The 19,426-nt window shown below is 50.7% G+C and overlaps 1 protein-coding gene across 3 annotated transcripts in view; it reads right to left on the bottom strand.

Annotated features, from left to right (window-relative positions):
* The window catches only part of LOC126986813 (plexin-B-like), a 474,607-nt gene that overhangs the window by 370,686 nt on the left and 84,495 nt on the right, over window positions 1-19,426 (bottom strand). For all 3 annotated transcript variants that reach the window (XM_050843318.1, XM_050843394.1, XM_050843224.1), the window contains exon 2: window positions 12,177-13,563. In XM_050843318.1, the coding sequence (XP_050699275.1) occupies window positions 12,177-13,499 (1,323 nt within the window). In that variant the 5' untranslated portion in view covers window positions 13,500-13,563. The remainder of the gene's footprint in view (window positions 1-12,176; window positions 13,564-19,426) is intronic.

Genomic DNA, 19,426 nt, shown 5'->3' on the forward strand with positions numbered 1-19,426 from the left:
GAGAAGTGGAGAACAAGGAAAATAAAGGAAGTTAGGTGTATGGAAGGAGGAGGAGGAGGAGGAGGACGCAGAAGGGGCAAAAATATATATTGAGGGGGACGTGAATAGTGACGGTAGGAAGCGAAGGAGGAAGGAGGCGTGTGGGGAGGAGAAGGGGGAAGAGGGATGGAGGTAAAGGAGAGAAGGGGAGAAAAGGAGGGAAAGAATTAACCCCAAGGAGGCACACTTATCACCGGGAAAATGGAAACGTCAGAAGTAAAGGGAGCTAGACTTTATGCCCCCTTCTCCCTCTCCCTTCCCTCCCTCCCTCCCCACCTACGTCCTTTCTTCCCTCCCTACATTCCTTATTCCTTCTAGCTCTCCTTTACTCCCTCCCTTCTATTCTCCCTCTATATTTTTTTCCATTTTTTCTTCCCTCCCTTTTCTTATACCTTATTCATTATTTCCTTTACTTTGTTTTTTTTTATTTCCTTCTTCCATAATTTATTCCTTCCTTCTTTCTCTCTATATTTTATTCCTTCCTGTCTTTTTCCCTTCCTTCCATGTCTTATTCCTTTCCCCTTCCTTTCTTTCATACTTTATTACTTGTTTGTTTTCCTCCTTCCTTCACTCTCCTCCCCTCTACCCCTTTCTCCTCCCTTTCTTCCTCTCACGCCCTTTTCTTTCCTTCCCTCCATTTCTCCATACTATTTTCCTTCCTTCCTTTGTTCCCTCTAAGTCTTCCTCCTTCCCTCCATCCATTACCCTCCCTCTTCCTCCATACCTATACATTTCCCTCCCGCCCTTTTCCACTGTATATTTCTCTTCCTTTTTCTCTGAGTGGGGGGCGGTTCCTTCCTTTCCTCCCTTCCTCCTCCTCCTCTTCTTTTTTTTTCTTCTTGTTCCCTTCTCTTACTCTCGTTTTTCTTCTCACTTGTAAAGCTTCCCTCGCTTACTTATGCTGGCTGTAATCTCTCTCTCTCTCTCTCTCTCTCTCTCTCTCTCTCTCTGTCTCTCTCAGGTTAAAAAAATGTAACGTCCAGAATAAAAGCGAGTGAAAATAAACTTACATTAATATTTCAAGTACTTTCTCATCCTCCTTTTTTTTCTTTTCTTTTTTTTGTCTCCCTCACCATCACCCTTATCTTTGTTTTTCCTCTCCTCTCCCTCTCCCTCTCTCCTTCCCTTTCCTCCAGGTGGACACACAAACAACAACTAAAAATAGAAGGAAAGGGCTTAGGAGGAGGAGGAGGAGGAGGAGGAGGAGTAGGAGAGGCACGAGGCAAAAGAAATGATCAAAGTAGAACGAAAAATAGTGCTGTGGAGGAGGAGGAGGAGGAAGAGGTGGAGGAGGAGGAGGAGGCCTTGATGAGAACAACAAAACGCAGGATTAATAAGAGCAATGACGGAAGGACAATCAGTGAGGCTGGCTGGTAATGAAGGAAAATAATGGAGGAGGAATGAGAGGGCGGAGCAGATGACTGACGGGAGAGGAGGGAGGGAGGAAGAAGTCGAGAAAAGAAAACAAATGACGAGAGAAGGGAAGCTGAAGGGGTGGGGGTGGGGGGTAGATAGGAGAGGAAGAGATAGTGAAGGAGGGGAGAGAGACAGGGAGGAGGTGAGGGGGGCAAGGGGGGAAGGAATCATGTTAGCACAGGCGTAGGGAAACAAGTGTGTATCTCCGCCACTTCGCGACCTCAACACAAAGCTTCACGGAACACACTGACGAAGAAGTGACGAGTGAAGTACTTGGTGGCTGGCTCAATATGTTTATGGTTTAGCTTGTTCAGTTGTCGTCAGATGATATGACCATAGATGTTGCGCCGACTAAACGAAACTTTTCAACTTTGTCGTCAGATGATATACGTCAGGTTCGGTATGTTTAGTTTTTGTCTTATTAGTCCAACGGGAGGCTGAAAGAGCAACGAGATAAATAGCTACCCGGTGATTGGCTTAGTTGCGTCACATATCGTTTGGTGAGTTGTCAAATCCAAAGCCTACGTAGACATTACATACCTCTGTCAGTTGAGATACGTTAGTTTCGACAGGGTGTTGTTAGGTTTTATTAGGTACAATGATGCCCTAGATTGCAGCTTTAAACATATAACATTAATTCGGTCAAAATATTAGCAAAATTTGAATGAAAGCACATTTTAAAGGAAGCAAGCAAATCATAATGGAAGGGCACATAACAATAAAATTTCAGGTTAGTAAACTACCATGCATCATAATATAGAAGGAGAGTAACTACACATGACAATCGAAAGACACTAGCCCCGCCCCGCCTCCCTCTCTCCCTCCCTCCCTCTCTGCCCCGCCGCCTGATAACGACGAATGGTTCTTTATTATACCCTCCCACTCATGGATTCCTTAGCAGTGTTAGGGTGTAATTATAATAATAATTAAATCCATAAGGGAAAGAAAGTCGAACACATTTAACCACATTTAACATAGCACTATAGGTAATTGGCCTGTTCGCAGCCGGGCGTTGTGATGCTAAGTACCACCAGAATTTCAATTTTCTCTCAACGTCCTTGGGCAGAGGGTTGGGTGACTTACCTATTTTTCAACGCCGATTTACATTTGAAAATATCTGTAGCTAATAGCGTAAAATAAAAAAAAAATACCACATGATAAACGTCTTTTTGATGTTGAGCGCATGAAGTTTTGTCGTTCCAAACTGTCTACATACCGAAATTGCTCTTTGGATTGTCGATATATCATAGCTTCGTTATAAAAGGAAGGTCAACGATTGTATTTCTGACCCTGTTTCAGTAGAGGAAAACGGTTCATTGTGGGTCATGTTGGAGGAGGAGGAGGAGGAAGAGTAGGGGGAAGGAGAGAGAAGGAGGGAGGAGAGGTGGAAAGGAAGCAGAGAAGGATGGAGGGAGGAAAAAGGGGGGAGAGGAGGAAAGAAGGGAAGGAAGGGAGGGGTGAAAGAAGGCGTTGTTAAGGAGGGAAGGAGAGGCCCCCTGGGGAACTCTGAATCGCCATCAGATTAATGAATTGTCAAGATTTGGACCACGACTTAGGTATACCTCCTCCTCCTCCTCTTCCTTCTCCTCCTCCTTGCTCTCTTATCCCCTTTATGCATCTTTTATCCTCAGCCGCTCTTTGTCTCGATCGCGAAGTCGCCAGTCCTCTCATTTCTCCAATTTTTCTTTATTCTCTTCGCTTTTCTCTCTTCCCTCCATTTTTCTCTTCGCTGTGCTGTTGGGAAGTTCAAGACCCATCCACTTTTCTAATCTTATTCTTCTCTTCCCTTCTACTATTATCTTTTCTCCTTTCTCAATTCCCTCATTTTCTATTCATAATCGTGCGTTGCTTTTCTCAATGTTTATATACGAGAAGTTGTTTTTCCTGCAATCATTCAACATTATCATTATACTCATCATCATCATTTGTTATTGTTGTTGTTGCTCCTGTTGTTGGTATGGCAGGAGTGGTTTTGGCAGTGGTGATGGTGATGATGGTGGTGGTGACACGAACGATTGATGGTGATGACTTTGACGGCGATAGGCATAGTGAAGAGGAGGGGGAGGAGGAAGAGGGATCGAGAGAGGCTGGGGAGAGGAAAAAAAAAGGGGGGAGGAATATATATACAAGCGAGATGGCCGGATGGAGGAGGGTGAGGGGAGGGATGCATAAAAGGGAGAGAAAATTTAAAAAGGAGAAAGGAAGAGAAAGTTAAGAAAAGAGAAGGAAATAAAAGGTAAAGGAGGTACAGAGAGAGATTAGAGAGGAAAGAAAATGGAATTACAGGAAAAACAAGATTCGGGGATAAGAAAGGAAGGGAAAGTTTTAGAAGGAGAAGGAAAGCAAAGGAAAATGAGGAAAAGAGAAGGACGAGAAAATAAAATGGAAAGGAAGAAAAAGTCGGGGATGGAGGAATAATAGGAAAAGGAAGATAAACGGAAAGGAAGGAGAGGTAGGAGAAGAAAAGCCGGTGGTAGAGGGAAGGAGAATAAAGGAGAGTAAAAATGAGGGGGGGAGGTAAGGATCACGATGGTTTAAACGGGGGGGGGAGGGGGGGGGGAAGTGGTGTGACGGTAGAACGGGGGGGGAGGTGGGGAGGTGGAGGGGAAAGTGGTGTTAGTGGTGATGGTAGAAAGGGTCGTGATGGTGGTGGTGGAGGGAATGGAGGTTAAGGCAGTGGTCGTGATGATGATGGTGAGGGGGGTGAGGGGGTGAGGAGGAGAGGAAAGTGGTGTTAGTGGTGATGGTAGAAAGGGTCGTGATGGTGGTAGTGGTGGAGGGAAGGGAGGCTAAGGCAGTGGTGGTGGTGAGGGGGGGGGGGAGGTAGATGGCTGAGACAGAATCAAAATGACGGCCATTACTGAGCGGTGGGGGCAATATATAATGCGTGGCGGGGGTGATCCACAGACGGTACACATCCATCTCCTCCATCACCTCCACCTCCACCCTCCACTCTCCTTCACCTCACTTTCTCTACATCCATCTCTCTATTAATTTCTCAACATCCATCTCTCTACATCCATCTCCGCCACTCCTCCGTCACCCCGCCCTCCACCTCCACCTCCACTCTCCTCCACCCTTTACTCTCCTTCACTTTACTTTCTCTACATCCATCTCTCTGTTAATTTCTCAACATCCATCTCTACATCCATCTCCGCCACACCGCCTTCCACCTCCTCCCTTCCTTCACTTTACTATTTCTCCACCTCTCCTCCATCACACCACTCTCCACTTCCGCCTTCACCTCCACCCTCTTTCCCCTTACTCCCTCTACAAAACCTAATTCCTCTTCTTTATTTTCTCCTTGTTCTCTCCTTCCTTACATAATACTAAATGCCTCCACCTCTTTCTCTTCCTCTACCCTATACTACTGCTCCTCCTCCTTCTCCTCTTATAACTACAAAACACTCCACCCGTCCTCCTCCTCCTCCTCCTATTATTTCCAGCGAATAAAAAAAAACTTCTCTGCGTCCACATCCTCTTATTTTTTTCTTCATTATCCTCGACCACCACAGACATTCACCACCATAAGACATTCACTACCATCTGTTCACCATGCACCTCAACCGTCACTACACCACCCCCACCACAGTCATCACCATCGTTTCAGCATCACACCCACACCACCTTTTTCTCCACCACAACAAAAACACTCTATTCAAAAAGCACTCCATCTACATTCCTACATACCCCTCCCTCAACGCCTCTCCCACCTCCACTAAACCTCTCCCTCTCTCCACACCTCCACTTGCCCTTTCCCTCTTCCCCACCTCCTCCACGGGCATATTCTAAACAATACTCACCTCCACCACCACCATCACCATCTCCATCCACGTCCTTCATCCTCCCTAAAGATCTCCCCCATTATCTCCTCTTACTTGGCTCCCACCCCCTCATTTCCCATTTTTCACCCCATAATTGCCTTCTATTTATCTATGGATGAGAGAGAGAGAGAGAGAGAGAGAGAGAGAGATGTTGGAAGAAAGAGGAAGCTACTGCCTACATAACTTAAGCCACCAAGCACACACACACACACACACACACACACACACACACACACACACACACACGCACACACACCTCGCCACCTGCCCACTCTACCGGCATAATTAATGGCTCAGAAAAATCTATTCTCAATTGTTCTCAGGCAGACAGGCTCTCAGTAATTCAGAATGACGTACAGCCCGCCTTTCTTTACCGCTTTATATAATGTGCTGCCAGGGGGGAGGGGGGTGGAAGAGGGGTGGCGGTGGAGGAAGGGGGAGGAGGTGGAAGAGGAGTAGGAGGAGCAGTAGTTTCGTTTGCTTGGAGGGAGACAAGAAATATGAACTCCCGCATGGACTGGTTAGAGGAGGAGGAGGAGGAGGAGGAGGAGGAGGAGGAGGAGGAGGGAGAGCCAATAGAGAGAGGGATGGAGGAACGGAGCTGGAGGAATAGAAAAGGAGACAGGAGAGGAGAGGAGAGGAGGAGGAGAAGGAGAAAGAAGAGAGCAAGGAGGAGAGAAATCCAATAGAAAGAGAGATGGAGGAACGAAGGAGAAATTAAAAAGGAGGAGAGAAAGACAGTAGAGGGAGGGAGGGAGAGGGGGAGGGAGGGAGAGAGGGAAGAGGGGGAAGGGTATGCATTGTAAGGCGTGGGCACGTCGGTGTTGCGGCGTGTCGGCGTGTCAGAGGAGCAGGTTAATCAACACCTGTAATTAGATTCGGCTACCGTGAGGAGCGGGAACAGGTGTACACGTGTCTCGTAAATCCTGATGGAGAGGAACACACGGAAAATGACCTAACAACCCCCCCTCCCCCCCAACACCTGCATCGCCCTCCCTCCCCCCACTAGATACACCTGGATAAGACTTAATTCACTACACCTGGACTTTCACCCACGCCCACTTTTAAGCCCAGGTATCAAGAACAAACTCACCCCCCCTTACACCTATGCTACAGCCTTAAATCCAATTGCAAAAACACCTGGATAAGACTCATCCCTTCACGCTGGCAGACTTACACCCACCCCACGCCCATCCTCATCCACCAGCATCAAGAACAAAGTCATCCACCTCCAACAACCAAACTACCCTCCTTTCTTCTCCACCCTCATCATCCACCTGTGTCTCTACTCCACCCCATTACAAAGCACCCCAATCCACCCTGTCATCCATGCACCTGCTGAAACTTATCCACATCCCTCCACCAACACCCCACCGCCACTCCTCCTTCACCCACCACACACAGACAGCACATAAACTCCACCCACTCACCCACCTCCCAAACACCCCGCCCAGCCCCACTCTATCCCACCCACAAACTACCCCCTTGATCATGTCGGCTGGTGGTGGACGTGGAGGAGGTCGTAGTGGAGGTGGTGGTGGCGGTGGTGATATATATATATATAAAAAAGTAAAGCTTAAATTAAAGGTTGTACGACGTGTTAATGCATACTGTGGTTACTACTACTACTACTACTACTACTACTACTACGACTACTACTACTACTACTACTACTACTACTACTACTACTACTACTACTACTACTACTACGCCCGCCCACGCCTGAACTCGCCACACGGAGCATCCCTCTTTCTACTATTCTATTCTCTCTTTTCCCTCGCTCTTTCTTTCCCGTAACAATCAATAACGAGCCAAACAATATATCAAAGAACCGCTTACAACCTTTCATTTATAAGCTTTTCATGTGGAGATGATGAATGTTCTCTTCCCTCCCTCCCCCTCTCCTCCACTACCTTCTCCTCCACCCCCTTCTCCACCACCACCACTACCATTACCCCCACCACCACCCAGGACCGACGCGCTGCTCAGAATACAATATAAGGACCAGACAGCGAGAGAGAGAAAGAAAAAACAATTACACGAACAAAAACTGAAGGGATTATTACACCCCCACCCCCAAAAAAAGAAAACAAGAGAGCGAGAAATAGAATCAAATAACACGAGGGGAAAATTAACAAGCAACAACAAGAGCAATAGTAATAAAACAGAAACACCACAACACGAAACAAAACTAAAGAGAAGTCGAAACGGAAATAACCACAAAAGCCTTACCAAAAAAAAAAAAAAAAATAGAAATAGAAACGAAAAAAAAAAAAAAAAAAAACACAAAACTATTATCAACAGTAACAAAAGTAGCAGCAGTATTAATAGCACCACCACCACCATCACCACCACGACTCTTTAAAAGTAGTATACCCATCCGCCCGTCACGCCCCTTTAAAAAGCATCAGAGGAGCGACGGCGTAGGCGGAGGAGGAGGAGGACGAGGAGGAGGAGGAGGAGAAATCAATCACTCGATAAAACGATGCCGGCGTCTCGTGTCCTGCCAGTGATGACCGGCCGAAGAGACCTCCATTTGTCTCCTTCCCTCCACCCCTCCACGCGTCGCTCCCTCCCTCCTGTCTCCTGTCCTCCCTCCTCCAGCAAGAACAAGAGAAGGAAAGGATGAGGAGAAGCAAAAGGAAGGAATATAAAGTCTGTTAGAAAGATAGATAGATAGAGCGAGAGCGAGAGCGAGAGCGAGAGAGAGAGAGAGAGGGGGGGGGGGGGGTCTCTTTTTCTCTCTTATCGTCCATACATCAACACGTGTGCAAGATCTCATTTGCTGCTGATATAGGAAAACAGGAGATATGGAGGAGAAGGAGGAGGAGGAGGAGGAGGAGGAGGAGGATGGTTAGCTAGAAGAGAAGGAGGAGGATGAAAATGATCAGCTACATGTGGAAAAGGAGGAGGAGGAGGAGGAGAATTGTCAGCCAGAAGTGGAGGAGGAGAATGATGAGCTGAAATCGGAGGAAGAAGAGGAAGAAGAAGGGGGATCGAAGTAGGGGATCGGGGTAGGGGAATGAGCGTCACCTTCCCATCGCGGCCACTCACTCTATAAACACGGGGACCGACTCCATAAAATCGGCTCCCTACTATAAAACCACCGGCGGGGGGAGAAAAAAACAGCTACCTCCGCGGCTTCCTAAAGAGAAAGAAAGGAAAAGTCCGATTAACGCAACATTCCCTATGGAGCCAGCCTCTTGTCGGGCCAGAAATCACGCCCCCTCGCCCCTCTCTTCCCTCCACACCTTCCCTCCTTCCCTCCCTTCCTCTCTCCTTGTCTCCCTCCCTTCCTTTCCTCTCCCCCCTACCTCTTCACTTCCTACTCCGTTATTCAACTAAGGAGGAAGAGGAGAAAGAGAGAAGAGGGGAGGGGAGAGGAGTGGAGTGGAGGGGAGAGGAAAGGAGAGGAGAGAGGAAGAGGAGGAGGAGTGAGATGGGGAGGATTTCCAAGAACCTAAAACATGAAAAGAAAAGGAAATAAGCATAAGAAGCCCCATCACCATAGCCCATCCCCATTCCCCTTCACCACCATCCCTATCTACCAACCTATCATCATCCCCGCCACCTCCTACCCCAGCATCATTATCCCATATCCTCTATCCCCATTTCCCCTCTTACCCATGCCCCATCACTACCCTCCCCACTCTCGGGCGGAGGAAGAGCACCGTAAAGCCATAAATACCGGAGCGAGGGTCAAGCGGAGTCGCCGGCGTGATGGGGTAAGAGGGATGAAGGGCAGCAGGGCGAAGGGCTTGGTTGGGCATAGGTCGATATTGTCAAACGCCAACCCCTCAACCCCTCAACCATTTCCAAAGGCCAAAAAGTCGATCAGTCGGGTTCTAATGAGCGTTCTTTAGGTTCATGGTACAAAAGAAGGGTCAGACTACCAGATGGGTCATAAAGCTGCCCCGGGAAATGCCCCAAACTCCTACGAAAGCCTTCTCAAGTATGTTTAAGAATATGACTAGTTCCTCATGGCCAGGCTTGACCCGACTCTCTCACGGGGCTCACGAGGGATGGGAGGGAGTAAGGAGGGACGATGAGGAGCAGGAATGGAGGCTGATATGAGGGAAGGGTTAGGTAAGGGATGAAGGAAGAGAGAGGAGGGACGATGAGGAGCAGGAGTGGAGGATGATATGAGGGAAGGGTTAGGTATATAAGTGTTGAAGGAGGAGAGAGAGGAGGGACGGTGAGGAGAAGGAATGAAGGATGATATGAGGGAAGGGTTAGGTATTTAAGTGTTGAAGGAAGAGAGAGAGGAGGATATGAGGGGTAGGTGAAGAAAGGTGAAGGAAGAAGAGAAAGTCAGTAGAAGGGAAATGAAGGGAGACGTAAACGATAATGGATAAGGGATGGAGATATGATAGCAGAAAACGATAGGGAAACAGAGAAGGAATGAAGAACAGCTGTAAAAGAGGAAGAGGATAGAGTAAATGAAGAGGGAAGAATAGATGTATGAAAGGGAAGGGATGGGCAAGGTAATAGAGAGGAATGACGGAGATGTAGCAGGAGAGGAGCGAAGTCGGGAGAGATGAGAGAAGAAAGAGGAGGAAAGGGATGAGGGGAGACAGGAGGTAGGAAACGGGTCTGGAGATGGGTAGGGGAGGTGGGGAAGGGATGGGAGTGCACACCTAACTCCCTCCCTCCCTACTTACCTATCCATGAGCCCGCCCATCCGTGTAGGCTTTCTCCTGGAGCAGACGAGGCGAAGGGAGATCTGCACGACACAGTTAATCAGGCGGGTATGATTATGCAGCCCTTTGTGTCTCTCCTTCTGGCTTCGTTTCGTCATCTAATTCCCAACCCTCCATACTCTGTTACCTGGGCGTCTGGTTTCAAGGGCTCGGCAGTCTCTCACGGCCCCGCTACGCATACCCATCTCTGTGCCCCGTCCCACTCTGTCCTCGTTCACTATGCTCCGTCAACTTCTACCCTACCCCGGCTACCTTCTTCCTCTCCCTTCTCATCTACTCCTACCCCCTTCTTTTTCTTCTTACTCCTCCTTCTCTTGCCTGCTTCTTCCCATTCTGTCCACCTCCACCACACCCCATCATCTACCCTGCCTCGTCATTCTAACTGAACTCAGCTACCCCGCCTCGTCCTACCATGCCTCTACCTCCCCCCTAACCCATCCAATCCAGCCCCGTTTCCCTGCCCTGTCCAGCCAAGATCCAGTCCACCTCAGCCCACCTATCCCCATTCTGACTCCTCCATTCCAGTTCCACCCAGCTCCCATCCTCCTCCTCCTCCCTGTCCATCCTGCCCCGCTTCTTCACCCATCCAGCCCCGCCCCGGCCCGGTTCGCCCCGTCCTCGCCCCGCCGGCCATGGACAACTGAAGAAAACAATTAAACGCTCCGGAGATGACGGAAGATAGGGGCGGGGGGGCGAGCAGGGAGCCTCACGAGGAGGGGCCGGCCGGCGATGGCGGAGATAGAGGAAGACCAGGACGACAACGAGGAGGAGGAGGAGGAGGAGGAAGAGGAGGAGGATAAAAATAGCCGCAGGAACGATTTCACACACACACACACACACACACACACACACACACACACACACACACACACACATATCTAACCATACACATGCCCCTCATCAGCACCCACGCCGCCCCATCTGCCCCGCCCTTGGTAGGAGACGAGCCCCAGACCCCAGCCAGCCCCGTGGGACTTCTGGGATGGCGGGGCGCGATAAGGCCGACTAATACTTGTGTCCAATAAAACAAGGTAAAAATCAACCTCGCCAAAGTTTTCTTCCACTACGATAATTAGACCCTTGTTGACATGTGGGCGGGGGGGTGAGGGGGGCGGCGGCTGGAAGGAGCGGGAAGGGCGTCCTGAGATGGTTAGCCCCTCCCCCTCCCCTCGTTACCTCCCCCTGCCTAATCCCTCCCTCTTTGCCCCTCGCCCTCCCTTACTCACCCACGGTTATAAAAATCCTTGTTCCGAAAACTTTTTTTGTCTCGCCTTTACGAGCTGGAGCTTAATTCTGGGATTTAGAAGAGAATCCGGCGAAAGAGGACTCGTTAAGGGAGAGCCCCGGCCAGCAACACCCGTCCCGGCCCGCCCAGTTGCCGCCCCCCTCCCCCCCTCTGCAGAGAGTGGTAGTGTTGATAGGGACGAGGGGTGTGGGTTGAATCGGTAGGATAAAGAAATCAAATTCTATGAGAAAAGCAGGACTGTAAAGGAAAGTCAGGATGGAAGAAGGGCTGAAGAAGGCCAGGGCGTGGGTAGAGCATGTGGGGTGTCCTACAATGCCCTAGAGGCCCCCGTAGCCAAGCGACAACCATGGTGGCCACACTCCAGAGCCCCGTGGGGCTTGCGTAAGAGCGCTGCCATGACCCTCCAGCGGCGAGGAGAAACGGGCCATTGTCGGGGCGTCGCAGCCTTATCTTGCGAGGCCCAGGTTTTGGCAATCGACCATCAGTGGCCATTTCTTTCATCGGCAGTGAGGCGCGGCGGGAGGCGCAGCTGTCGCTGTCTGGTTAGTGTCAAGAGCCGCCACCAAGTCTTTTGCTCAGCGTCGCTTATCAGCTAAAGGCGCCCAGACCGCCGCCCGCCGGCAGCCGCCATCACTCAGCGGCCCACCAACACCCGCACCCTTTCCTCAGCAAACTGATGTACAGTTTTCAGCCACCGTGTGAAGGATTCATAATGGGACATACATTACTGTGTGCGTGTGTGTGTGTGTGTGTGTGTGTGTGTGTGTGTGTGTGTGTGTGTGTGTGTGTGTGTGTGTGACGTGAAAAGAAGTAATGTTATGCGTGCGTGTTTTATTGAAACTTCGTTGGAAGAAAGTTTACCTGACCTTCCATTTCCCTGCAAACTTCCCACACCCACACTCCCCCTCCTCACCCCGCTACAAAACAAGTAAAGGAGTATAGGGTACTCACCCCAGCGGCGGGACACTTTCCGTTGAGGATGGGCCCCGAGATGTACTCCATCCCGCGGTACTGCATCGAGCCGTTGAAGCACATGTGGATGTTCTCGTTGAACTTGGCCTCGATGTCGTGGACGGAGTACACGCACACGGCAGAGGCGGCCTCGGGGAGGGCCGTGTGGCCCTGAGAGGGCGCAAAGGCCGCCACGAGCACATAGCTGCCCTCAGGCACGCCCATGCTGGCGGCGAGGTCGCTGCCGGCGACCACCAGCTTGGCGTCCTGCACCAGGTTGTAGCTGACGCCGTCGTCGCCCACGCAGTCCAGCGTGATCTCCGTGTACGAGTCATAGTTGGCGTCGGTGATGCAGGTTCTTGCCAGCCGTGAAATGTAGCCAGATTCTTCCTGTCCCGGCAAGTGTGACTTCTTCTGCACCGTCACGAAGTAAGCGTAGTCGCTGGCGTTGAAGCCGTACACGTACTGCACCAGGAAGTGATCGCGGTATTTGACGTCGATGCGTAGGAGTGACTGCTTCGAGAAGGAAAACTCGGCGTAGTCGAGGTCGTAGAGGTTCCTGGTGGAGATGGCGGGCACGTCGTGGCGGTAGTCGCCCACCGTGGTGAAGGTGGTGCCCACGTACAGGGCGGTGGAGCTGCCCCATTGGTTGTAGTGTTCGGGGCCCACGAAGGCGAAGGTGGAGGAACCTGGATCGTTGGCGGCGACGGAACGCGGAATGAACTCCGGCGTGAGGGACAGGTTGGCAGTGCGGAACTTTTCACAGGCACCTTGGGACACCGAGCCGCACATGAGCAGCGTGGAGCCTTCGGGGTCAAGCACCAACACTTTGTTCACGTTATTGGTGAAAACACGCTTGGCCTTGTTCTCCTGGTCGCAGCCGGACGCGTGGCACCCCGGCGAGTCAAACCTGGGCCCCGTCTCCACCCGCGCCTCCAGGTCGAGATTGGCAGAACCCAAAGAAAATAGTCTGTTAGTTCCCCCGACGTAGAGGACGCCAGCGGCTTTGTTATAGACGAGGTGCTGCAGCTCCATGCTGCTGTTGCCCGTGCAGAACTGGGCCACGACACTGCTGGAGTGGCGCTCCGCTGGACAGGCGCTGCCCCGTAGCGTCCGCGGCCCGGCGGCCGCCGCACACCCACAACACCAGCATGCCAGCAAGACTAGAACACTAAAGCTCACTCCCATCACTCCCCGCGAGCGACAGCTCCACATCCCTCCTCTCCGGCGGTGAGGGTGGCCCGCCGGGTGGCCCTGCTGGTCCGCCCGCGCGGGCCTGCGGGCCGGGCCGGGGGAGTCTTCCGTCAGGCCACAGTCACACATGGTGCCGCGGGGGGCGCTGCTCCCGCCCTGGCCCGCCCATCAACACCGCGCCCAGGCACCACTCCTGTTGAGGAAACAAAAACAACATTAGAATACAACACATTAGCGACCATCACGTCACACACACAAAAACATACAATAGTCATGACGTACAAGATGCTCTCTTCAGGTTGTGCTTGAAGGTGACCCGCAGCCTTGCCTCCCCTCCCCCCCCCTACACCCACCCCAGCAGTTGTGTGGCGGCCTGTGCTGTGTGGGCGGCAGTGACGGAAGTGGCCAGCACCCCGCGGCGCGCCTCGGGCCGGCACACCACGACGAAGGGTACACCTCATGCCACCAGACTGTCCGTGGCGCTGGGGAACATACTCTCTCAATGCCTCATCCCCCCCTACCCCTCTCCCTCTCTCTCTCTCTTTCAACCACACACACACACACACACATTCCTCGTCCTTCCTCTGTGTCGTCCCCGGAGGCAGGAGCGGCGTACGTATTATTTGCACTGTCCAAGAAGTTCAGTGCACCAGAACAAACACATTAAAATATTTGTTTGTGTTGGCAAGCAAAGACAAAGAATGGAAGTTAAATATTGGGCCACCGAAGAAAAATGATATAGAAAAGCACACGATTCGGAGACCTTGAGCTTTTAGAGGATAAAGGCCGGCGTGAGGCTGATGGCGGGGGAACGAATTTACGGAGAGAATTTGGGGTGCGTTGGGGTGAGGGTGTAGGGGGGATGAGGGGACGGAGGGAGTGGATGGAGAGGGGTTAGGAGGAGGGAGATTTCTTGGTGCACGGCGGGAGGAGAAAATAGTGGAGTGAATGTGGCATTGTATACTCCAACATTTCCCTCCAACAATGAGTGAATGCCGCGGGGAGTGAGTGAAGACGTGGACGAATGAGGAATGAATTGCGAAGACGAATCATGAGCCTTTGGAGGGTGAGGGAAGATGAATGAGGAGTCGGAGGCGAGGAGAGGCGATCGAGTGTCCACCGGGGAAGGGAAGGAGGAGGAGGAGGAGGAGGTGAAGGGGCGTTGGTAAAGGCCGGAGGAACCACCTAATCCGACCAGTTATTCTTTCCTCCTCCTCCTCCTCCTCCTCCTCCTCCTCCTCCTCCTCCTCCTGCTCGGCTCATCCATCGTGGCGGCAGTGGCAGAGGTGTCACGGACGTTCACTCCAAAATGCCCGTCACCCCACGTTCCCCGCACCGAAGGAAGAGGAATAATAATACACCCACACACACTCTTCGGGGATATCAATCATGCCGCGACAAGGCCCACACAAAGCACCAGAAGCACCTCGCGGGCTGCCGGACAGGAACAAGCGGGCCTCCCACACGCCACAATACTCGATAATATTCACTTTACAATATCACACGAGCCCTTATGAAATCGGTGACGGCGCGGGGTCGGGGCACGCGGGCACCACCACCACCAACGCCACCAACACATCACGACGCTTGGGGCACAAAGGAGAGGAGGAGAACCGGCCGCCCGCCCTAAAGGATGCGGTGACAGGGGGAGGATGCCAGGACTCGAGCACATAAGAAGATGCTGGAGGATGCTGGTCTGCTTCTGTTCTTGCTCCTCATCTCCTCTCCTCTTCTCTCCTTTTATTTCATTTCCATTCCCTTCTCTTCCCTTCCCTTCTTTTCCTTTCCTTACGATACCATTCCTCTCCTATCCATTCCTTTCTACTTCTTTCCTCTCCTCTCCATTCCTTTCTACTCCTCTCCTATTCTCTTCTCTCTCCTCTCCGTCCTCTCCTCCCTCCCATCCCCCTACCTAGCCCCCACCCCAGCGCCCAGCCTCTCCATTTGTCTATTTGTTTAAAGAATAATTACTGCTATTCACGGTGTTTGCTCTAATGATGCGGCTAGGCGACCCCCTCATCCGCGGCCCTAACGAGGCTGCTCCCGTCACGCGCACGCCCCTCCTTCACGGCGCGCCGGGAAGACAAACACGGCGGGCACGGTGCAGTGACTGGTGTGTGTGTGTGTGATGCTGTGCAGGCCCCGCGACGCCGGCCGAGGGATAACAAAGAGAGTAAGTAAGGGGCAGGAGGTCATGATGAATAAGTAATGAAAGTGACGGCGTTGTGTTGTTACTGTACAGCCACCGTGACTCCCGACGAAGGGCTTGGAATGATTAAGTACAGGCAATGATTATATAATGTTTGTGTTGTCTGTGTTGTTCCTGTACGTCGCCGTGTGATGAATAAGAGCGGGCAATGATCGTGTTGTGTTAATGTACAGGCACCATGACTCAACACAGTCTCAGAATGATTTAGCGTTTGTGTTGTTCCTGTACAGCGCCGTGACTTTAGGGCGAGGGATTGTGATGAATAAGAGCGGGCAATGATCGTGTTGTTACTGTACAGACACCATGACTCTCAACACAGGCTCAGAATGATTTAGTGTTTGTGTTGTTCCTGTACAGCGCCGTGACTTTAGGGAGAGGGATCGTGATGGGTAAGTGGGGGCAATGGGTGGGTGGTGCTGTGTTGTGGGTGCTGTGGGTGGTAACGTCGCTGTATCAATGGCCGCAGCGTTGACGTTATTACTCTAAGGCACCGTGACAATATGACAGGGCGCGGCACAGTGATTGAGCGGCCGCCGTTATTACTGTCATAAATCACGGCTCCGGCGCGATAAAAGTGAATGCAATGCCGCGTTCTTCACAACATTGACATAGTGCAATCATTACGGTGATTTGTGCACGTCTGAGTAATCACAATAGCTACGCGGGAATGACTTTACGTGCTAGTGTTTACGTTAGTAGGCCGTGGCTAAAATCGTTCTGTTTACCTTCACTCACATAAACAATCTTCACGGGTGCTACGTTAGTCTCGTATTAGAAAACGTTTGGGACTGTTGTTGCGAACGTTTTTCAAGGCCAGAGAGGAGCTACATCGGGTTGTCATGAGTGTTTTTTTTTCCCGTTCACAGCAGCGCGGAAGCCTTGCAAAACTACCGCCAGGCTCAGGAAACCAGCCATGGAAACCCCGACAACTTCTGCGAGGGCCCTTTGAAATAGATGGACCAAGCCTTCGAAGAGTTTAATAATATGGACCTTAGACTTGGGAGTCAGTTAATCTGCAGAGGGCGTGAGAGCCTCCAAACAGCGTGGGTGAGGACTGACTACTTATAAAAAAAGAGGAGGAGGAAAAGGAGTGGGCCAAGGAGTAGGGAGATAAGGAGGAATACAAAAATGAGAGAGGAAGGAGAATAGAAAAAAAGGAGAAAGGAAGAACGACGACGAGAACATAATAAGAATAAAAAAAGACGAGGAGGAGAGAAGGAGGAGGAGGAGGAAAAGGATTGGGACAAGCAGGAGGAAGATGAGGAAAAATGCGAAAAGGAGAAAGAGAAATGTGAATAGCAAAAAAGGAGGATAACGAGAGAAAGGTGATAAAAAGGTAGAGGATAAAGAGGAAAGAAAAAGGAAATAAGAAAAGTAAGAATGAAAAGGAGAGGAGGAGAAAGAGACCCGGAATGGCGGGCAGGGAAGCAGGGCAGGGGAGGCAGGGGGTCAAAAAAAAAAAAAAAAAAAAAAAAAAGAGAGAAACACAGGTCCCAAACACCAAACCCAACCCAACCGATGGCCGCAACCGTCCCTACGCGAGGATTTTCTGGCCACAAGTGTTAAGCCGCCCGTGACTGTCCATTGTCAACAAACTTATCCGACACCTGTATCGAGCCCTGTCCTTGGCCTGCCTTCGATGTCCCCAGAGCCGTGCCTCCACATTCCCTGCGTCGCGTCCTTTGCAGAGTGACACAACAACTCGAGCGCAGCGGGCGGGGCGTGGCGGGGCGGCGCGGGGGTGAAGAGGTGGAAGGGGACGCTGATCCAGAGAGATTCGCTTCATAATTCAAAAGAGACACTATCCGAACACACTCAGAGGGACAGTGTGGTCTTGGCGACACTGCAGGTGACCAAGATGGAGGAGGAGGAGGAGGAGGAGGAGGAGTGAGTAAGTGAAAGAGTTGGATGCGATGGCAGAAACGATTCACAATAAAGGGAAGAAAAGGAGGAGAATGCGAACCAGAAAAAAAAAGAGGAAAAGGAAGTGGGTGCATGAGGAGGGAGAGAAGAGGAAATGGAGGAGGAAGACCAGGACGAGGAGGAGAAAAAGAAGTGGAACAAGTAGGAAGATGAAAAGGAAGACTGCGAAAAGGAGAAAGAAGAATGAGAATAGAAAAAAAAAGGCAGGACGAGAAAAAAAAAGGTGGACGACGACCTGCAAAAAAGCGGATAAAAGATAGAGGATGAAGAGGAAGGGAAAAAAGAGAAAAAAATGAAAGGATGAAGAGGAGGAGGAGGAGGAGGAGGAGGAGGCTCGGGTGGGGATTCCAGGAGGCACAAAGAGTGAAAAATCAGAGTGGGCCGCTGAGTCATGTGGGATAATTTGGCAACAACGGCGGCGGCGGAGGCGGAGTGGCGAGGGAGTGAGGCCTTTCCTGGTGACGCCTGTATTGTGACGGTGGAGGAGGAGGAGGAGGAGAAGAGTGAGAGGTGTAGGGGAAGAAGCAGTAGCAGATTAACATACTTATCATTATCATTATTTTTATTATTAGTAGTAGTGGAATAGTAGTGGTAGTGGTGGTAATAGTAGTAGTAGTAGTGGTAGTGGTAGTGGTGGTGGTGGTGGTGGCGATAGTGGTGGTTGGTATATAATGATGTGTTTTTCAGTACATATGGAGTTATGCAATCATGATTATATTATGATGTAAAGCCTAGGATTATGCTGTTGTTGTTGTTGGTGGTGGTGGTGGTGGTGGTGATGGCGGCGGAGGCTGCGGTGGCTGCGGCGGTGGAATAATGAAGATGTCAAATGGAGACTCCATCGTAATACTCACCTCTTTCCACCGCCATCACCTCAAAACCGTCATCATCACCACCATCATCACCGCCACCTCAATCTGAACCGCCACTAACAGTTTCTTAATATATCTTTCGGTTTCAATATCCGGAGTCGAAGATATCTATTTTTCTAAGTAATGATTTAATAGACTTACGTATTGTATTATTTTTTTCATACAAACGTCTAGAAAAACAGCATCAGATTACAAGGATTTTTTTTTTTACTTGTCGGTTTCCATACAGACAGACATCTCTACAAAATGCCAGGTAACTTTTTTTTTCTTTTTTGTCTATTCCCTGCATACTCTTCTTTCCGTTCCGAATACTATGACGATCTTTATTGACTTTATTACTATTACTAACTGTCTATGAGTGATGTCGCCACTATAAACACTTGCCTGCGCCATGATAGGCTGGGGCCGACTACCATCCAGGCCCCTCAAGTAAGCCAACCGGCGCTTAGGTTCAGACGTAAAAAAAAGAAAAAAGAAAAAAAAAGGATAACAGCATCATCTAGGCGTGTGGCAGATCAGGTCTCACGCGGCTACGATGCTCATTTGTCTTTATTTGACTTTACTGCAGATCATCGCCCTTTCTCACGCACGACTCGCATCCATCTAACTCTCACCAGCCTCGTTACTCAGCGCCAACAACAACATTCACCCCCAGACACTCACTCCAATGCCCCGAACACTCCATTTTCACTTATTCACGCCTTCAACTTACGGCTCACTCACGTATACAATGACACCCTTAATACTACGCCCCAGGCCACTCGCTCGTCCACCCACGGCGCTACTCCATCAAACATTCACCCTAACGATATCATCCCGGCCCTCAGCGTCCCCTCCGCGCCGCCTAACCTTCCCCGGTCGTTCATTACCTCACGCTAAGCACCACGTAATGTATCGAGCGCTCACCTAATACAATTACACCACCGGCCCCTTTGTGTCACGGGAGCCACTCATTAATCGAGCAGCCGCGCAGGTGAGGGTGAGGTGAGATGAGGTGGGTGAGTGACAGGTGTAGAGGGTGACAGGTGAGGTGGGTGAGTGGTCGAAGTGTC

Source organism: Eriocheir sinensis, chromosome 1 (genome assembly GCF_024679095.1).
Source record: "Eriocheir sinensis breed Jianghai 21 chromosome 1, ASM2467909v1, whole genome shotgun sequence".
NCBI classification, from domain to species: domain Eukaryota; kingdom Metazoa; phylum Arthropoda; class Malacostraca; order Decapoda; family Varunidae; genus Eriocheir; species Eriocheir sinensis.